The 18091-nt window shown below is 40.6% G+C and overlaps 2 protein-coding genes across 5 annotated transcripts; one reads left to right on the top strand and one right to left on the bottom strand.

Moving 5' to 3' along the window:
* Positions 1-870: 870 nt before the first annotated feature.
* Positions 871-4121, top strand: LOC127351512 (serine protease 23). The gene is made up of 2 exons (XM_051379110.1): positions 871-1152; positions 1941-4121. The coding sequence occupies exons 1-2, from the start codon at positions 1127-1129 to the stop codon at positions 3121-3123; spliced, it is 1209 nt and encodes a 402-aa protein (XP_051235070.1). The 5' UTR covers positions 871-1126; the 3' UTR covers positions 3124-4121.
* A 1347-nt stretch (positions 4122-5468) lies between these two features.
* On the bottom strand, positions 5469-16782 carry tmem39a (transmembrane protein 39A). Of its 4 annotated transcripts, none has more exons than XM_051379107.1 (9): positions 16464-16782; positions 12382-12595; positions 11070-11286; positions 10221-10304; positions 9954-10108; positions 8834-9194; positions 8481-8668; positions 8262-8382; positions 5469-7575 (listed from the first exon to the last, which is right to left on the bottom strand). In XM_051379107.1, exons 2-9 carry the CDS (start codon positions 12492-12494, stop codon positions 7336-7338), a joined length of 1479 nt encoding a protein of 492 aa, XP_051235067.1. In that variant the 5' UTR covers positions 12495-12595; positions 16464-16782; the 3' UTR covers positions 5469-7335. The 4 variants fall into 4 exon arrangements, with proteins under 4 accessions (XP_051235067.1, XP_051235064.1, XP_051235065.1 ...); XM_051379104.1 differs by having other exon boundaries at positions 11070-11292; positions 16464-16781; XM_051379105.1 differs by having other exon boundaries at positions 11070-11292; positions 16482-16781.
* Between the last annotated feature and the right edge of the window lie 1309 nt (positions 16783-18091).

Raw genomic sequence — 18091 nt, 5'->3', positions numbered from 1 at the left:
CCTTCCTAATAAATAACCCTTAGTCAAGAGTTTGTAAGTTGATGTAATGGTAATGTAATTATAATAAAGAAGAACTTTTGAGTTGCCAGGATGTGGAAAATCCCTGTGAAATGTGTTTCTCCTCCAGCAGGAAACAAATCTTTATAAATCTTTAATTCATCAGGAAGACAGTCTAAAGGTCCGCTTATCTTCTGGAAAATCCTGCAACAGACTAGAAAGTATGAAGCCCATAAGCATTTATTGATGGATTACCAACATTTATAATACAACAGAAACACCAACCAACATCAAACTGAGGGACTTTTCACAACCTGGCAAAACAAAAGTGGTTATAATTATTACCTTATAACTGATATATGAAGCATTAATAAATGGGTTATTAATAAAGGCATCAGTTACTAATTAGAAACATTTTATAACCAGATATTAAGAATATCAGTAATAATCAGTATATATATTATTATAGCAATTTCTGTGAAGGTTAGTGCAAATTAATTAATCAGTCAATCAGCCTCTTTTCACTTAAAAAATAATAAGTAAATACTAATTATTGTTCAGGCAAAGTAAGCAAACTCATACGCAATCTTGGTCTCTGAAATTCTGTAGACAAAACTATTAATCGATTGAAATAGATTAATCGATAAAGGAATTAATACTTAGATGCAGCCCTAATTAAATGTGAGTCATGTGCACACACAATTGCTACTACCAATGTGCAAATACCATTTAAATAAATGCATCAAATTTCAACACTGCGAACAGCAGTAAATTGGTAATCACAAGCAGTGATGTGATGTGTCACATGACCGCCTTGGGGTCGGATTTACTCACTCTGAATATCCCCCCAGTCGGCAGATGTGACACTGTCAGCGCAGACAGACAGGAGAGCACCTCCTCCAGCAGCGCACAATGATCCGGCGCTTCATCAACTTTCTTTCTTGGACTTTCTTTCCAAACTGTCGCGGATTAAATAACGTGGTCAGTTCCTGAGAGAGGAGCCTAGAAGTCTCCTTTTTCCCTTTTCTTTGCAGTACCAGTTAGATTCTCATCGCGGGCTGTTTGTTCTGGTTTGAGGGGGGTTTTCCCCTCTGTGTTCAACCACCAGCTCACCTGCAGAAGCCAAACCATGCGCTCCCGGGCTGCGCTCCCCCGGTAAGTCACCTCTATGTCAGGTTCGTCTTTGCGTAATGACGGGATCTAGAGAAGAAGGGAAAAACTTGTAGAAGATGAAGTTATACAATTAGGACATTAATGTGAACTGCACTGCTTACATTTTATGTATGAATAATTTTCAGAACATTATTACTTATTCCACCTAAAATTAGGAATCTAAATATGGCTTCACTTTCTTACTGTGTGTTATGAGCTGCAAAATGCATAAATTCCATTCTAAAGATTTTATTAACATGAGACTTTATTATATCTCTGCTCCATTTTCCTATGACTCCCAACGGTAATACTGTATATTATATTAGTTCCATATGTCAGGAAAGAAACAGAGAGAGGGAGGGAGGTGTGAGTATGTTTAAGATACAAAACTATACCCATTTAAAGTCTTTATTCAGTGCAACAAAATGTCAGTCAGTATCTCTTTCAGGCTTTAGGCCAATCCCTCAGGCCACTTCAGGAATTTTCCATCAGAGCCTAGTAAGGCCTGATCTTTGCCCTGTCTGTCATATTTACAGTGGAAGTTTACAGATGCCAAATTCCAGCGAAGATAAAAATTCTTTAAGCTGAAATGCTCTCCTCAACTCAAACTCAACTCCCATGCAAGTCCATGATGTTGGTTTAAGGAATGAGAATGTTTTTCATGCACAGTAAGAGGGGCCCAGACGTCCGGTCGTGTTTAATAGAGCCACTCATTCAGTGAATGAGTCAAGCATGAGTCAGTTACTCTTTCTAGTTAAGTTAACCTGATCTGTCATCCTGTCCATCCACAGGTTTACCTCTCTCCTATTTCTCCTCTCCTTTCCCTCTGTTTTCTCCTCCTCCTCACGCCCCCAGTGGGTTCTCCAGCGTGTCCCTGTGGTCCTCCCACAGCAGACAGAGGATCGACCAGCCCCTCATTTCCTGTCTCAGGCCCGCTTGGATGTCAGCTCCCCCTGTGACCCAGAATGCCACAAGAGAGCCCCTCGCCCGAGTTACTGGGACCTGCGGCGTCTTCTGGCCTTTGAGACACTCCACTCCAATGGTCACCTCACTGAGACCGCCATTGGGATCTATGGCTACGCGCCCAGTTCTAACACCAGTCCGGCCTACTCCTCAGGGTCGTCTGGGAAGGCTGAGCGGTCACATGTGAGGAGAAAGCGGCAGATCTTCGGCCACGATGGGCGTTTTAGTATCGCTGGGCAGAACTTCCTGCTTAAATACCCATTCTCTGTCTCTGTCAAACTGTCCACCGGGTGTTCTGGTACGTTGGTGGGGGACCGTCATGTTCTCACAGCGGCTCATTGCGTTCATGATGGTAAAAACTATGTGAAAGGAGCCCAGAAGCTGCGGGTTGGGTTTCTAAAACCCAAGCAACGAGACACACAGCCTTCTTCCTTTTACCTTCCCTCCAACTTCACCAACCATGTTGAAGGTGGCCCTGCTCCTTACGCCCCACCAACCAACGACAAAATGAAATTCCAGTGGATCAGAGCCAAGCGCACCCATGTTCCCAAGGGATGGATCAAAGGGAATGCTAATGACATTGGGATGGACTATGACTATGCTTTGCTTGAACTCAAGAAACCCCACAAACGCCGCCACATGAAGTTAGGAGTCAGCCCCCCAGCTCAGAGGCTGCCTGGTCGACGAGTCCACTTCTCAGGATTTGATAATGACCGTCCAGGCCAGCTGGTGTATCGGTTCTGTCGGGCCGGCGAGGAAACATCAGACCTGCTGTACCAGCACTGTGATGCCCAGCCCGGTGCCAGCGGGTCAGGAGTCTATGCCCGGATGTGGGATGGGGGGCGCCGGCGCTGGGAGCGGAAGGTTATAGGTGTGTTTTCTGGGCATCAGTGGGTGGAACGACAAGGGGCGTCTCAGGAATTTAATGTAGCGGTGAGAATCACGCCTCTCAAATATGCTCAGATCTGCTATTGGATAAAAGGAAACTTTGTGGACTGCCGAGAGGGGTGAGGAAAAGGTGGAGACTGAGGATGACACAGGGGTGTAGCCACAAAACCATAGTCCTACTACATCTTCATACATCATACCGCAATATTGGGGCCACAAGAATCTACCCTTTTTACCCCCACTACTTGTAGCACTGACGTGACATCAATGTAAATATCAACCTTTTGTTTGTTGCACCCATTCTCAGACGCCTATATCAGTCATGTAACTACAGACCCGACAGACACAAATCCAGTAATGACACTAAGTTATGTAAACAGGGCGTGTTCATTTCATTTATGCTTAAGTGTTGCATCTTCAGTTACATTAAACCATGAAAAAGTTAGTTACATTGGTGTTAACCGGGGAAACATTTAGATCATGTGGTGATGCAGAACAGAAGCAGGTTTATCTGCTTCTTGGAACATTTATTTGGATAACAAAGTTATCTGGAAAGCCATCAGATCTGGAACATGGACTGATGTAAAAAGCTGTTTTGGAACAAGGGGCCCTCAGATTACAAGGAGCAGGACTGGGACAACTGTTTCATTATGTATCATAGCCTTTTTATTGTGCTAATACTAAAGATTGCACTGTTAAAACTCTTGAAGTTATTCTACTGAAAATTATGATTTTTGTGGATGAATGTACAAGTCAGCTACCAAAGGTGCCAACAGTTTCTCTCCAAACTATCATGTATCTCTTCTCAGTGGACACTAGTTATCTACAACAATAGTGTACTCTGCCAACTAAATTAACAGTGTACACAGAATGATATTAAATGATTGCAGATGACTGTTTCCAAGGTTGCAGAGCACTTGTTCTATGAAGCACATTTTGTTGAATGTTTTACTTGCTTAGCTCCCTCTGGTGGCAAAGATAAAACACTGCAGGTGTCCGCAATGAACATTAAGGCCTACATAAGCACTTTTTACTTTCTGTTTAACATTTATGAAATTGCATTATTTGTTTCAGAAACTGAAGACTATGGCAAATTTAATGAAATATATGCTTTGAAATAAGCAACTGTCTCCCATATTTCTTCTCAGTCTGCTCATACAGCCACACACACACACACACACACAAAGCCACACACACACACACACACACAGCCACAGCCACACACAGCCACACACACACACGTTGTTTAAAGACCATTTGTTTTATTTCAGATGTCAAAGAGCATTTTCAGAAATGCTTTGGGGAAACTGAACACTGTAAAAAGCCGAAATATGAGGACCAGCTCCTATGACTTCTCCAGCACCGACACATTGATCAACAGATTCAACCAGGATTCTGAAACTGCATCCTGGGATATGGCACATAAAAAAAAAACTCTGACTCAGATTAATTAAGTGAACACAGAATGACAGTATCAGCATAACTTTGACTTAAAAAAATTATTTAAATTTCATGTAGACTAGAGGAAGATCAAGTACACTTCAGGGCAACGTGGTCCTTTTCAGCTGCGATGTTCACCAAACCAATGAAAGCAGACAGAATGTGTTTTATTTGAGTAAAGGCCTTAACATTCAAGTAAGCAAACCTCGAAATGTCTCCCTTCTGTGTAACTGACATAAATGACAAGTTAAAAAGGTTGTATGCCCATTAAAAAAAACCCTGAAATTTCAGTGGTGGCCAATTGAGGGAAAGTGCTACAAACTACAAAAACATGCCAATTCAAGTCAACAGCGACATTCAGTTGAAAGATTTGCTACATTCAAGTGGAAAATGACCACAAACAAAACATAAGCACCAAGGAGTCGATTTAAGGGCAGACAACGAAGAATAATGGGCACATGTATGGCATTCGTGTATAATCAAAGATTCGTCACGCTTCTGCTGAGGCACAGAACAGCACCCATGATCTAGATGTACACACTGGTTTCCTACTTTCCCCCCACCTCATTTACACTCAACCTGAAACCTGACTGAAATTCTCTGATTTTCTACTCAGTCTTAAACCCCTGATAAAAAAAAAAGGATTTTCTGTTCAAGTTGTATTGATTTCTATCTGAATATCAGACAGCTGATCGGCCCAATCCTTAATACTGCCCGAAGTTATACTCTGGCTGCTGATTAGAGCCGCTGAAGGAGAGGAGGCTCATTAAGGAGGAACCTACTTGAGAGTGAGAGGATGTTCACCAAGTGTGACTTAACAGAAAAGCAATAACACACAAGGCAACTTGTTTGCAACACCATTCTGGTAACTGAGAATACATGAACCGGTAATGAGGTGACACATACAGTCTTAACCATCTTGACCGTTTGGTTTTCATCGCCCATGGAAATGTCACTATTAAACATCCTCTGCTGTCAAATTCATAAGAGAGCGTGATGACAATGACATATTTGCAATGGGAGAAGGGTCAGGTCCTGGGACGTACCAACAGAATTCTTTATTATAAGCCACATTCGTTTCGTTATCTACATCCAATCCACAAAGAGATAGACCTGAATCCCAGCAAGGTTTAAGCATTCAGGCACCAAAACTGAATAAAATACAGTGACTGGGTGATCTTTAAGAACACAATCGAGTCGTACACCATATCATAGCAAGAAGATTTCAGCATGTCAAAGTGTGGTCCAACATCAGTCGGAGTTTTGACTTCAATTATCACCCGGTTACAGAAGCAGCCCCTCAAACTTTGCACCTTTTTAGTAACCGAAACTAGGCCAGGCAGGGCTGTACAACAAGAAAACACCACCCAGGGGTCAAACTGTTTTTTTTTACATTTTATGATTTGAGTTTAAGGATGCGAATAGTATCCCAATACACCTTATCACTTGTTGACAGCCTGGTGTACGTTTGTACAGCCTGTTGTTGTTACTGCCCTCCAGATAGCCAATGATGAGAAACAAGCAGATATTGATAGTTAAAAACACAGTAACAAAGTGAATGAGGAAGAATACAGCATTCTCTGCAGAGGCATTGGATAAGAGGACCCGAGGGTTTTTTTTTTTTTCTACAGCCTAATGTCAAGTCAGTTTGTAGAAAAGTTTTATTCCACTTCGTGGTAAATATTAACACCGAGGCTTAGCTTAAAACAAAAGTTCGACTCTTTGGGAAATGCACTTCTTTGCTTTCTGGCGGTGAGTTAGATGGGAAAATCTATACCACTCTCACATTTGCCCATTAAATATAAAGCTACCACAGACAGAGAGTTAGCTGTCTGTCTGTGGGGGGAAACAGCTAGCCTGGCTCTGTCCAAAGGTTACAAAAATCTGCCTACCAGTAACTAACTCAAGCTAATTAACACGTTACATCACCTTTTTTTAATTAGAACAAAAATCTAAGTGTGAAAATGACAATTTGCTCTTGAACGGGGTTGCCAGGCCATTTCTTGGCCAGCCACTGTGGTTGCCTTGTAACTGGTCAGAGCCAGGAAATAGTCTGGCACATAACCCCCTATAAAATGCCTTTTATTTTTGTTTAAAATAACCAAGAGAGGTGTAAGAGACATAAGTGTTCATTAGAGAGTTTTAGAGGTCCTGGCAGTCAGATTTTGTTAAGAGTTTGAAAGAGCTAGGCCACTGTTCAAAGTCTTTGTGCTAATGTTAAGCTGCTAACTGTCTACGTGCTGTGGCCTCAGATTTGATCCATATCTACAGTATCTTCTCATTTCACTCCCCACCAGAAAGTGAATAGGCGTATTTCCCTAAAATGTAAAACTTTTGCTTTAAAAATCACTGATGAAAACATATTAAAAGATGCGGAGGGCAATGACAGTGTTTGTGTCCTGCTAACATTACCCATAACAGTTTCACTGGTTCTAGAGCCTCAGGGTTGAAGTAGAACAGCCCAATCAGGTCTCAGGATCTCAGGCACATCTCCTTCCACTGCTCTGAATCGCTCGTCTGCTTGAACTGACTGTCAGAAGCCAAGTCTGCTGATTGGCCACCTGCACTTAAAATATCTTTGGTGAAAGTCACACCCTGGCATACCCTGACTTGCCTGTCGCCTAGCAACAACATAACAGAACATGCTAATGTCGTCAGCGTGGTAATGCCCGGCGTAACTCGAAATAGTATACAAAATAAAAATATTCTTTTAAATAGGTATATATAAACATTGCATTAAAAATAGAACCGTATCAAAACACGATTATGAGTTTCACAGTCTGTCCCTTAACCTCCAAGCATGAGGGCGAATCAACCCTCCGGTCTTTACTAGACCTCCACCTATCTCCCCTCCACGTCCAGAGTTCGTAGGTGAGGTCTCACTGTGAAGAGCCTTTACTGCGACTTGAGCCCTAAACTGTTGGAGGACAGAGGGTAGGAGTAGGCTTTGCCCAGCACAATGCGGTCTCGGAGCAGTTTAAAAAGGACATAGTAGTTGCAGCAAAGAATAAGGCCCAGAGACAAAGTGTGGTTCCAGCGCTCGGAGCGCAGCAGAGAGTATAACTGGTACAAAACCACACTGGACTCGATCCAGATGAGAAGGTTCAGGATCCGCAATGGCTTGTGGAACAGGAACTGGAAGACCAAAAACAGGAAGAGAATCAGAAATGAAAATATTTCCACGGAGAAGGAAAGATTAAAATATTTGATAAGCAGTGGGTGGACACCTGAACCATGTAAAACAATGCACGTTTATACAGATTTATACAGTCAGTCATTGTATTCAGTGTGTGTGAACAGGGTGGATTTTTTTTTCTTTGGCACTGTCCTCTGACATGGACACTTAAAACTATAAATGAGTGTTAAAACAATTATTCATTTAATAAAATCAGCTCATCAATAGAAATGTATATGCCAACTATTTTAATAACCGATCACTCATTTAAGTAATTTTTTAAGCAAAACATAATTTTGGGTTTGTAATGGATACAGCTTTGTTAGATGTGTGTAAGTGAAAAGAAGTAGTTAGGAAAAGCCTTTTTTCAACATGCTTCATGTTGTATTTGCTTATATTCTTTACTGACAAGCCCTTGACACAGAAGTATGAATCGATCCTAGTAAAAATCCAACTAATTAAATATTTGGCTGTTATATAAGTATACTATGCGGGGAACCGACTCCATGTCTGTGTAGTTTGTGGTATTATTGTAAGGCATTGTATTATATGTCATGATTCTTGTTTTATTATTTTCTTCACTCTTGGAATGAATAATGCAAAGGTTACATCTACTGACACTATGATAGAAAGTACAGATACTCACATAAAACCTTGCATGGGAAACATCAGAGGGCAGAGCGACATTATAGGGTCCGACTGCCTTATATAGACATCGACTGTGCCGTACTAACACCCCCTGAGGCCAAATGGTACTTTCTGACCACCTGCAAAACATATCAGCACCACAGTTAAACACAAACCATTAACAGAGTCATTTTTAAAATCCTGTGTGTGTACAAATGTGTGCACACTGGCCACTCACACATGCTGAGGTGCATTGCTGTACGAGCCATGCTCCAGTTTCTGCCAGCGGCCCAGGTGAGCTGCCGAGCGATGAAGCAAGTCGCAGTAGCTGGGGGGCAGCAGCTGACTCATCAGCATGACAAACGCATTGATCCATACCATGATCAGATGCTCACATGACCAGCGCATGTCATAGTACTGAGTGCTCTAGGGAAATAAAGAAAAGTATTAGAGAAAGATAAACTCACCATAAAGTTAGCAAGAATACAGGAAGGTCTGTAGGGACAATGGAGCATAAAAACAAACACACAGGAGACCAACACCAACAATAAAATCTTAAAGGGGAAAAAACCCCAAGTGACCGATACCAACCTTGACAAAGCAGAGAGGCAGGAAGGCGACGTAATAAGCACTGAACAGTGAGTTGAACAGCACTTCCTTGATTCGCCGGTTGAAGTCGCTCTTCAACTCCTCCACCTCTGCTCGAATCAACTCCGGTGTGTGTGAGTGTGTGTGTGGTGGGCAGGTGTGAATAGGCATGTGCGGGGGGCTGGAAAACTGCTCTCTGAGGTTCTCTCGTAACAGGAAGAGAAAGTCACGTGGACGAAAGAACGGGGTCTCCGTGAGTTCAGCCGGCTGCTGGTGGTCGGCCGGGTAATCGCAGTCAGCCGATGACGTTTGGCTTTTCCCTCCCTCCTGATGGAAACAGCACAGTGGGACGTACACACCAAATCTGTGGGGAAAAAAAGGAACAGAGCAGCAAGTTTTAGTTTCAAATGGTGGCAGGATGAAAAGGAAATGTACGATCACATCATGCATATTTAAAATGGCGAAACACATTAAGAGAGGATGTTTCCACAAATTCCATTAGCACACAAATAAAACAAATAAAAGCAACATGCTCACTATAACATTACTGTATTACTGTGAATGACCAGATTAATAGCTATGTAAATCTTGTTTTGAAAACCCGGTCTATATCTGGAAAAATATCTTTTGTGTTGATACATTTTAATATTTCTTGCACCACTGATAGCAATGTCATGGTTCGTGTTTTCCATCTGATTCACTCCTTAACCTTTTTGACACATTAACGATCAACACATAAAGGGCTTATCAGATTGCCAAACAATCCCTTACCCCCACATCTTTATAATGTCGAAATCAGAGTCTGCATACGACAATTTCTGCAAATTTTCCAAACTGACAATTTAACACAACTGCAAGTAAACTGCAAAGTAGGCAGGATTTGAACTTTACTTCATACTTCATTGTTTGTGCAACACTGTGAATGCCTTTGAGAAGTGAGAGTTCACCATTTGTATGATTTGCTGCACCTCGCCCAGCTCTATGATGCCAGGCCTTCTGCTCCTCCTTCAATTGTGGTCACTCAGATGTAGACAGGTACAAACACTGACTGTGACACAACTAACGCCAAACAAGCATATCCTAGCCTTTAGAGGGTGTGGGCTGGGGGGTATCAAAGACTCACGGGTATCCTAGGAAGAGGAGGTTGAGCACAGAGTGGTTCTTGCAGAGGTTGACGAGCGTCCAGCAGAGCACCCAACCACACATGGTCAGCAGGCTGAGTCGAGCTGCGATCAGAACCACATAGCGGAGCAGTGATCCGCCACTGCTTTGGGATACCTGGACGAGACAGACGACAGAATAACTGGGTTACCAGAAAGACTGTGGCACCAAAACTGCAATCAGTGGAGGTTGATTCCCACAGGGGCTGTGTAAAAAGCTGACTGTTTACCTCTGAAACTATCGTCCAAACAAGCCTCCTGGCCAACATGACTGTGATGAAGATAGCCAGGTGGTAGTCCATTAGATGAAAGTTCTGCAGAAGTAAAGCATATTTTTTTCACTCATTCAGAATTAGTTTTCAATGAAGACATTTTTAATTGTACATTTTGAGTTAGACCTGAACCTGCCCAATAAAAGCCGTTATAAAATAAAATAAAAAGACAAATCAGTGTTCAGTATGCAGTGGCTGAACAAAAACCTGCACAACCTGTAACTTCTGCAAAAACACATTTTAGGGTAAGGTTCATCATTTTTTACTGTGAACCAAAAGCACAGAATATAGTTCCACTAATAAAAACAATACAGAGAAAAATTAAAGAGAAGAAAAAAACAACTACTGATTATGGAGCAGCAATCTCGAAACCCATCGGCTATCGTCTATTTAGCCTCTAGGGACTATTCAACGAACCAAAGTACAAACAGAACAAACAGAAACCAGAATGCTTCAGATGACAAAATCGTGGTCCCTTGCCTACAGATACTGCATTCATATACAGATATCTGTTTATAGAGACTCATGCAGCAGTAACTTAAAGTGAAAAAAAAAGAAAAAAGACTAAGACTAAGCTACAGAGTGTTTGTATTACAGATTGATTTTTGTAATCTTACATTCAGTTGTTAATATCCCAATACTAATAAATTCAATTTTTTTTAAGAACAAAAAACAAAAGGATGAGCCCTCTTTTTGGATATCAAGTGTTCAAGTTTAGGGTTAGTGTGGGTATCAACTTTGGGTTTTCCATTTTTAAAGTTAAGAAAGAAGAGGCAGTAATTTCAAGTCAAGTGTGTGCGTTCTTACAAGCGAGGTAGAGGCAGCAGGGTGGCTGTATGGGTACCACCAGACCGTCCTGTAGATGTTAATATACTGGACAAACAAGGCCACCAGCAAATAGAGAAAAAGCAGGAACTCAAACAGCAGACTGCTGTCCAACGGCAGCTCTGGGATCCTCGAGTGACGGACCGGCTCCGGAGTAATCAGGGCCGAGAGAGGGGGGGCAGACAGACCCACCGAGTTACTGCTCCTGAAAGAAGACACAATTAATCCGAACGCTCAGAGACGGATATATCTGTGATGTAGAGTGTGTTTCGAACAATATTTATTCACAGCACACCAACTGCAAGTTGTGTGGTATACAAATCACAGAAACCTTTACATTCACCCCTCTTAAACACTGTAAGAACTCTGTAAGATTTGCAACCTATTAAGCATAAATATACATGAACACATCCGAAAAAATCAAAATCAAGTTGGTTTACAAGGGCCGGTGTTAGAACAGGGCTGCAGCTAAAGATTGTTTTCATTATCAACTAATCTCGTGCCTATTTTTTTCATTTCCAGTCAACAACTAATGTGGAATAGATAAAGAGTGACTGTAGAAAATGTGTAGTTGATGTTTGGCATGTAAGATCTAACCTTGTCAGCAGGGAGTGGGGAGCCACAATACTAACTTCCCCCCTGGGAGAGTTAGACTCCGAGCCTACAGATGGATGCTGGGGTGGAGGTGGAGTTTTTGAAATAGTAGATGAACGGCAGCAGAGTGGCCGCTGGTGGCTTAAGTTGATTGCCAACATTAAAAGGATGTGTTGGATATTTGCAGGGAGAAAAGTATGCCATTTGAGTGTGGCAGCATTCTCAAGTTGGCTGCCAGAACCAGCTTGCAGGTTTTGCTTCATTAGTCATTTCATGATTGAAATGTCAAAAAACTGTGAAAAAAGTCCCTAACAGTCCAAGGAGACGCGTTCAGATTTCTTGTTTTGAGTGACCAACAGTCGAAGGTTTAGAGTTTACAATGAAACCGGAAGTCTTCACATATGAGAAGCTGGAACTAAAGATTTGGGGGCTTTTATTACTGAAATAATTATCTAATTAAATTTGATTTTCTTTGACTAATGAACTGATCAATCAGCTCTACTTAAAATGACGTTCCAACTAATAACATTTCGTAATGGAATGCAAACTATATAGACAAATCAATGATGAATGAAGGCTGACAATGCGACGGATTTATGGAGCATGTTTGAATATAAAACCAAAGAGCAATAAAGGAAACAGGAGGTTAGTCTTCAAACAGTTACAAGGTAAAAACATTTAAATTCATTGATGTGCGCACCTGTTCCTGAGGCCTGTACCATTGCCGAGGTTGCCTCCAACCAGAGTCTGCAGGGACGGCAGAGCAGAGCGACTTAGCTGCTGTCTGCTGGGACCCCTGCGACCTCCTGGCATGGTCGCCAGTTACCGTGGCAACCACGGATGCCGCCCACCAACCAACAGCCGCTGGGACTCCTTTCGTTCACCTCAATGAGCCACCATATACAGCCAGGCCACTGTGGAGGAAACGAAACACTGAGACTGAGTAAGAACAAGAAAAGTAAAGCAATTAAAAAAAAATTAAACCCTAATAAACCTGATGCTAAATCAATATTTACAGCATGATGGAGTCAAATTAAGTATAATTTGAGTACAGATCTGTCCTGAGGTATTTACTTTAGATGACACATATAAGTAAACAGTAGTGATGATAATTAGAGAAGGATTATTAGAGCACTGTACAGATTCTCCAGTTTTTCAATGAGCTGGTTCTCAGTTTTTTTTTTCTCCCCATTCGCTGGTTTTATTTTATAAAAACGAGTACGGTCTATTTGAAAAGTGCCCTGAGATAACTTTTGTTATGATTTGGTGCTATACAAACAAAATTGAACTGAATTGACTTCAATATGGGCTTTACTACTACTTTTTAGGAAAATGGCTGGTTACCATAAATAATCTGAGAGGAGACTAGTTTTGTAATACCACTCTGCCTTAGGTTAAACATCTGTCTAAAACAGATCTTTACCCCTGTTGAATAACTTGGATTAAAAAGCAGCTAACAGAGTTGTGTATCCTCGAAAAAAACCACAACACCTGTGAAATAACTTTACTAGGTCAAATTGCTTTGGGGCTGCACTTTTAAACATACAGTATAAACACATTCATGATCATTCATTCCTACAGGTTACAAGAAAAATGCCCATATTATTGGACTCAACACTAAACCATTTGTCTGTTTGGCACTGCTGTGATTAGTTCTCATCAAACCTACTTAGGATGACATGTTATCATGACACAAACCATGTCAGCGGTACATTTCAACCCCTTTCAGACCAGATAGGGTTTCCCCCAGGAAATTATTTAGCAGGGTTGGCATGGCAGCCATATACTTGTCATGCCATGTATCTTGTTTCATAATCAATTTGGTTAGTAGATGATAGTGTAAAAAAAAAAGACATGCTCATCAAATATATGGTATTGGTTGTGGGAAATCTTCTCTGCTCTTTTTTCCTGAATGTTAATGTTAGATTAGTTTGTGATTTTTGGAGGTTCTGTTTATTTAACATTTTAACAGATAATAAATATAAAAACATTATGGTTTTCTTAGCCTAACAGAATTTTATTTGCTTTTGAAGTGCTGGTTGGCCAATTTTTTTTGTGTGTTTATTTATTTAAATGGTTTTATAAGTGTCAACCTTATGATTATTTTAAAAGTGCAGTTCAGCTGCATTATACTGAGAGGTGTTTCTAATATTTAGTCGACCTTCAATGATATAAATGGCGAGGACATAATATTAGACACACTCCAGCTCAAACACAATCTACAGTCTTTAAAAATGATCATACAGTTGAATCACGCTCCAATGCTTCCAGATCAGAGAACCGTCCCAAAGCCTTTCTGGTGGCAACAGTCCTGGCTACTGTCAAACTATTGCTTAACAAAAAAAAAAGAGCTGCCACCAATCTACAACAACCCAGAGCATCATACCTGCAGATATGCAGTCGGCCTGCTTAAGCTCATGTTGGGAAACAATATCCTGCACGTGTTTAAAAGAGACTATGACAAATTCCAAGTGTATGACTTCATGAAGTGACTGACGAGGAGCAAGACTTCACTTACAGCTAACATATCTTTTGAGGTATTCATTTACATCCTGAGAGCTGTGACAAGACACTTTTTTTGCTGTTCATTGAGACAAATACTGAAACTGACACTCTGTGTGAGGAGGACACCTCAACCTCTTCTCAACTCCCAGATTTCAAGTTCAGATGTATCTGTAGTATTTCAGGCCTTCATCACAGCCTGCATTTTAACTTGTCATAGCAGTAAATACTAACATTAACATTGACAACAACTCCTCTCCATTTCAGGTACGCCAGTGAGACAGCATGAACAATACTGACACCCCTAAATTGAATGCAGCCATCAATTATATTGTTATTGATTAGGCAGAGGCCTCTCCAGCTGCCACATGTCAAATCAGCTGTTGTAACAAAGACCAATTAGCGCTCACTGTGTGTCACTCTCATTTCATACACATATAAAAGCTAATAGTCCAAATGTGGAAGGTTTTAAATAACAAATTGCAAATATGATTACCTTTATGTTTTGTCTTTTTTTGTTTCTCAGCACATTTCCGCTGTTTACTTACAACATATCTGCTTCGTTGAATGCATTGAACAGTGCTACAACAGAGCTGTTGGTTGGTAGATTAGGCTGTTTTAGTACTTACTGGGGGTATGGTTATTTCACAGGTGTTGTGGCTCAAATATATTTGGGATTTGGACTGTAAATTCATCAATGCATGAAAACTGAAGATGTCACACTGGCCTCTGAAAAAATATGACATTTTAGATTGATAATGAAAATCATCATTTATTGCATCCCAACCAATACAGAACCGATTTATTTCAACTGGCAAATGTGTTTGTTGCAGAGTGAGATGTATTAAAATATAAAAACTATAGCTAAGGAGGGGGGCTGCAACTAACGCTTATTAAAATATTTATTAATCTGCTGATTATTTTCTCAATTCATTGATGATTTTTTAAAAATCCAAATTACTCGTTTTATCTGACCAAAAGTAAAAAATGTAAGATTCAGTTTTCAATCATATGTGACACAGAAAACCAGCAAATCCTCACATGGCATAAACTGGAACTCACTCACTATCAGTTAAATGACTTATTGATTAACTTAAAGACAACACATCTTTGCTGTAGATGGTGGCATCCTTCTAAATGTAGTTTTGATAGCCCTCCAAACTTTTAACTTGTAAGCTACAAAGTAGAGCGGCACTGATGGGTCAATTGACAGAAAATATTTATTGTGTTTTGGTGATCAATTAATATTTTAACAAAAATACCCAATATTTTCTAGTTTCAGCTTCTGAAATGTGAAGATTTACTCCTGTTCTTTGTCTCATGCGATTTTTAACTGGGTAGTTTTGCATTGTGGACTTCTGACGTGACCTCTTGTGTGACCTATTTCTGGACCAGAGAAAATAAGCATCAGATTAATCTATAATGGAACTAATTCTAAAGACAAGTTCACAAAGTCCCACGTGAGCTAAGTATATAAATCTATCTATTCATCACTGCTCTGTGGGTTTAAAAAACAAACAAAAACAAAGTAGTCCGGGCTTCCATCTCATCAGCCAGTAACAGCGAAACACAAACCCTGAACAAGATAACGCACAAAACCTCTGAGTATATCTGCATTTCCTTTATGAAGCATGATGGAGATGATACAAGAGCACGCTCTGGAGCCAGCGTGTAGCTCCAACAATATTAAAACTGAATCTTCAACAGGAAACAGCCGTTAGCGCCACACACACACACACACACACACATACATATACATACATACACACTCACACACCGCAAGGGACCATAATTACTGCTGAAAGTCAAAAGTGAAAACAGGAACTGTGAGATAGAGAAATTAACTACAGTGGAGGGATTGCAGGATGGTATTTTGTCATTTTGTGGAAGTGCAACACGTTTCTAGTTTTCACCTCACAAGTCTTTTTAAAAGTGTTAAAAGGAAAAAAAAAAGCCACCAAGAAGCGGGAGAAAGGTGTTTGAAAATGAAACTGCGTTAAGCTGTTTGTTGGACTTTTTAGTTTGAGGGTTGGGGGGGACTTTGTTAAGAGTTTTTTTTTTTTTTTTTTGTGAAGTTACAGAGACTTGCTAAGACATGCACTGAAGCAGCCTGTCTGAACCATGACATCAGGCAGCCTTGTATGTTTGTCCACCGCGGAAACTTGAATCAACAACGGCGTTAGAAACAGAAAGGTGTAGCGTGCACAATGAAACCTATAGATACTTTAAAAATAAATAAAAAAAAAAAAAAAAAAGCTCTGTAAAACCCCAATTACTCACACAACATCGACAACATACGGGAGGGTGAACTGAACTAGGATGCATCAGTCAGTTGTGTGGCTTCCAGCCGGACGAGTCCAGACAGCACCGAGCATTTCTCCGCCTTCCAGCTTCAATATACCGGGTTGCTCTGCTGTGGCGACGAGCTACGAGGGCACCGGCGATGCTGGAGGGTCGCTTTCACTCCGGTCGAAAACATAAAAAGGGCTTTTAAAAGTTAGCCCTGGGCTTCAGGAGCAACAGTGTAAATGCGTTGCACAGAGACCGACGTGGCAAACCCGCACCTCCTCTCGCTGCGACGTCATCCGAGTGCGACTTAAAAAACAAGCCCAGCACTGCACAGTCGCAGTTCGCCGAGAAACAGACGGCTGGTCTGGAGTCAGTGCTCCTGTCGCCCTTTCAACTTTTATTGGTGGTTGTATTTATTTTATAATCACATTTAAGTCTTTACGCCGAAGTCGTGCCGCATTTGGAAGCTTTTCAGTTCACAATTTAACTATTAAACTATTATTAAAAGACATGATGCACTCCAGTTGTTTATTATCCAGCTGTAACAGGCCTGGAGCAAATCCTACCAGCAGGAGGTTTATGTTCAGTTTTAGTTTGAACTTGTTTCAGAGAGACATTGATTACTCTGTTTGGTCATTTTGGTAACCAGTTAATGTTCATTATAGCGTACTGACATTAGAAACGCCTCTCAGTGTAGTGGTCGGGGCCACCAGGGGCCCTCCGCAGGTTTTTGGGGGAAGATGAGGGAAAATACATTTTTAAAAAAAGAAAAACTAATAAAAATGCTCATATTCTGATGGAATGAAAAAACTAAATTATTACTGCACAATACAAGTAAGGAGATATATATTCAGAAGTTGTTTTCTTTGTTTTGGTTTCTTGCCATAGTGATTTTCAGAAGGGCCCCGGCCATAAGCCAATATTTAGGGGGTCTCGGCCTACCTAAAAAATGATAAACTAGCAACTGTACATTTTTATAACTTGCTGAATGGTTCTTTATGTTTGCTAATTTATAAAATGTCAGAGATAGTGAAAAGTAATTTCCTTTTTCCTTGATGTTATTGACCAACAGAATAGTGAAGAAGTTCAGCCTTTTGTCATGTAAGATTTAAATAAGCAAATCCTGACATTGGAGAGGCTGGAACCGGTGAATGTTTGTGAATTATTTAAACCGTTTCCAGTTAATTTTCTGTTAATTGACTAGCCTAATCAATTATTCAACTAATCCTTTCAGCTCTACCCAGAAATATGACGTTAGCTGCTCTTTTAGACAGTTTAAAGGTTATGGCTTTAGTAACACACCACTCACAATAGGTAACCTCAAAATGACAAGAGATGTAGGTGTGGCAATAACAAAAAGATTTTACCTGGTTCTGAGAAGAGGTATGAAGAATTAATAAATTAATTAATTCAGTATTAAAAGAATAAAAACAACTTGTCTCTGCTTCTCATATTGTGGATAATTGTGGATTATTTGACTTAACAGTTTACTGAAGTCTGGTAAATTAGCATGTGTTTGTCTGATGTGCCACAGATTTGGTTAAATGTAGATAGTTGGCTACTTTTGATTCTAAGCTGAACCACATGCTCGTATTTAGCTATTAAATGGAATAAATACA

The sequence above is a fragment of the Dicentrarchus labrax genome, unplaced genomic scaffold, assembly GCF_905237075.1.
Source record: "Dicentrarchus labrax unplaced genomic scaffold, dlabrax2021, whole genome shotgun sequence".
Classification (NCBI taxonomy): Eukaryota; Metazoa; Chordata; class Actinopteri; family Moronidae; genus Dicentrarchus; species Dicentrarchus labrax.
The sequence above is the reverse complement of the archived record's forward strand: the minus strand, read 5'-3'. Positions and strand labels throughout refer to the sequence as shown.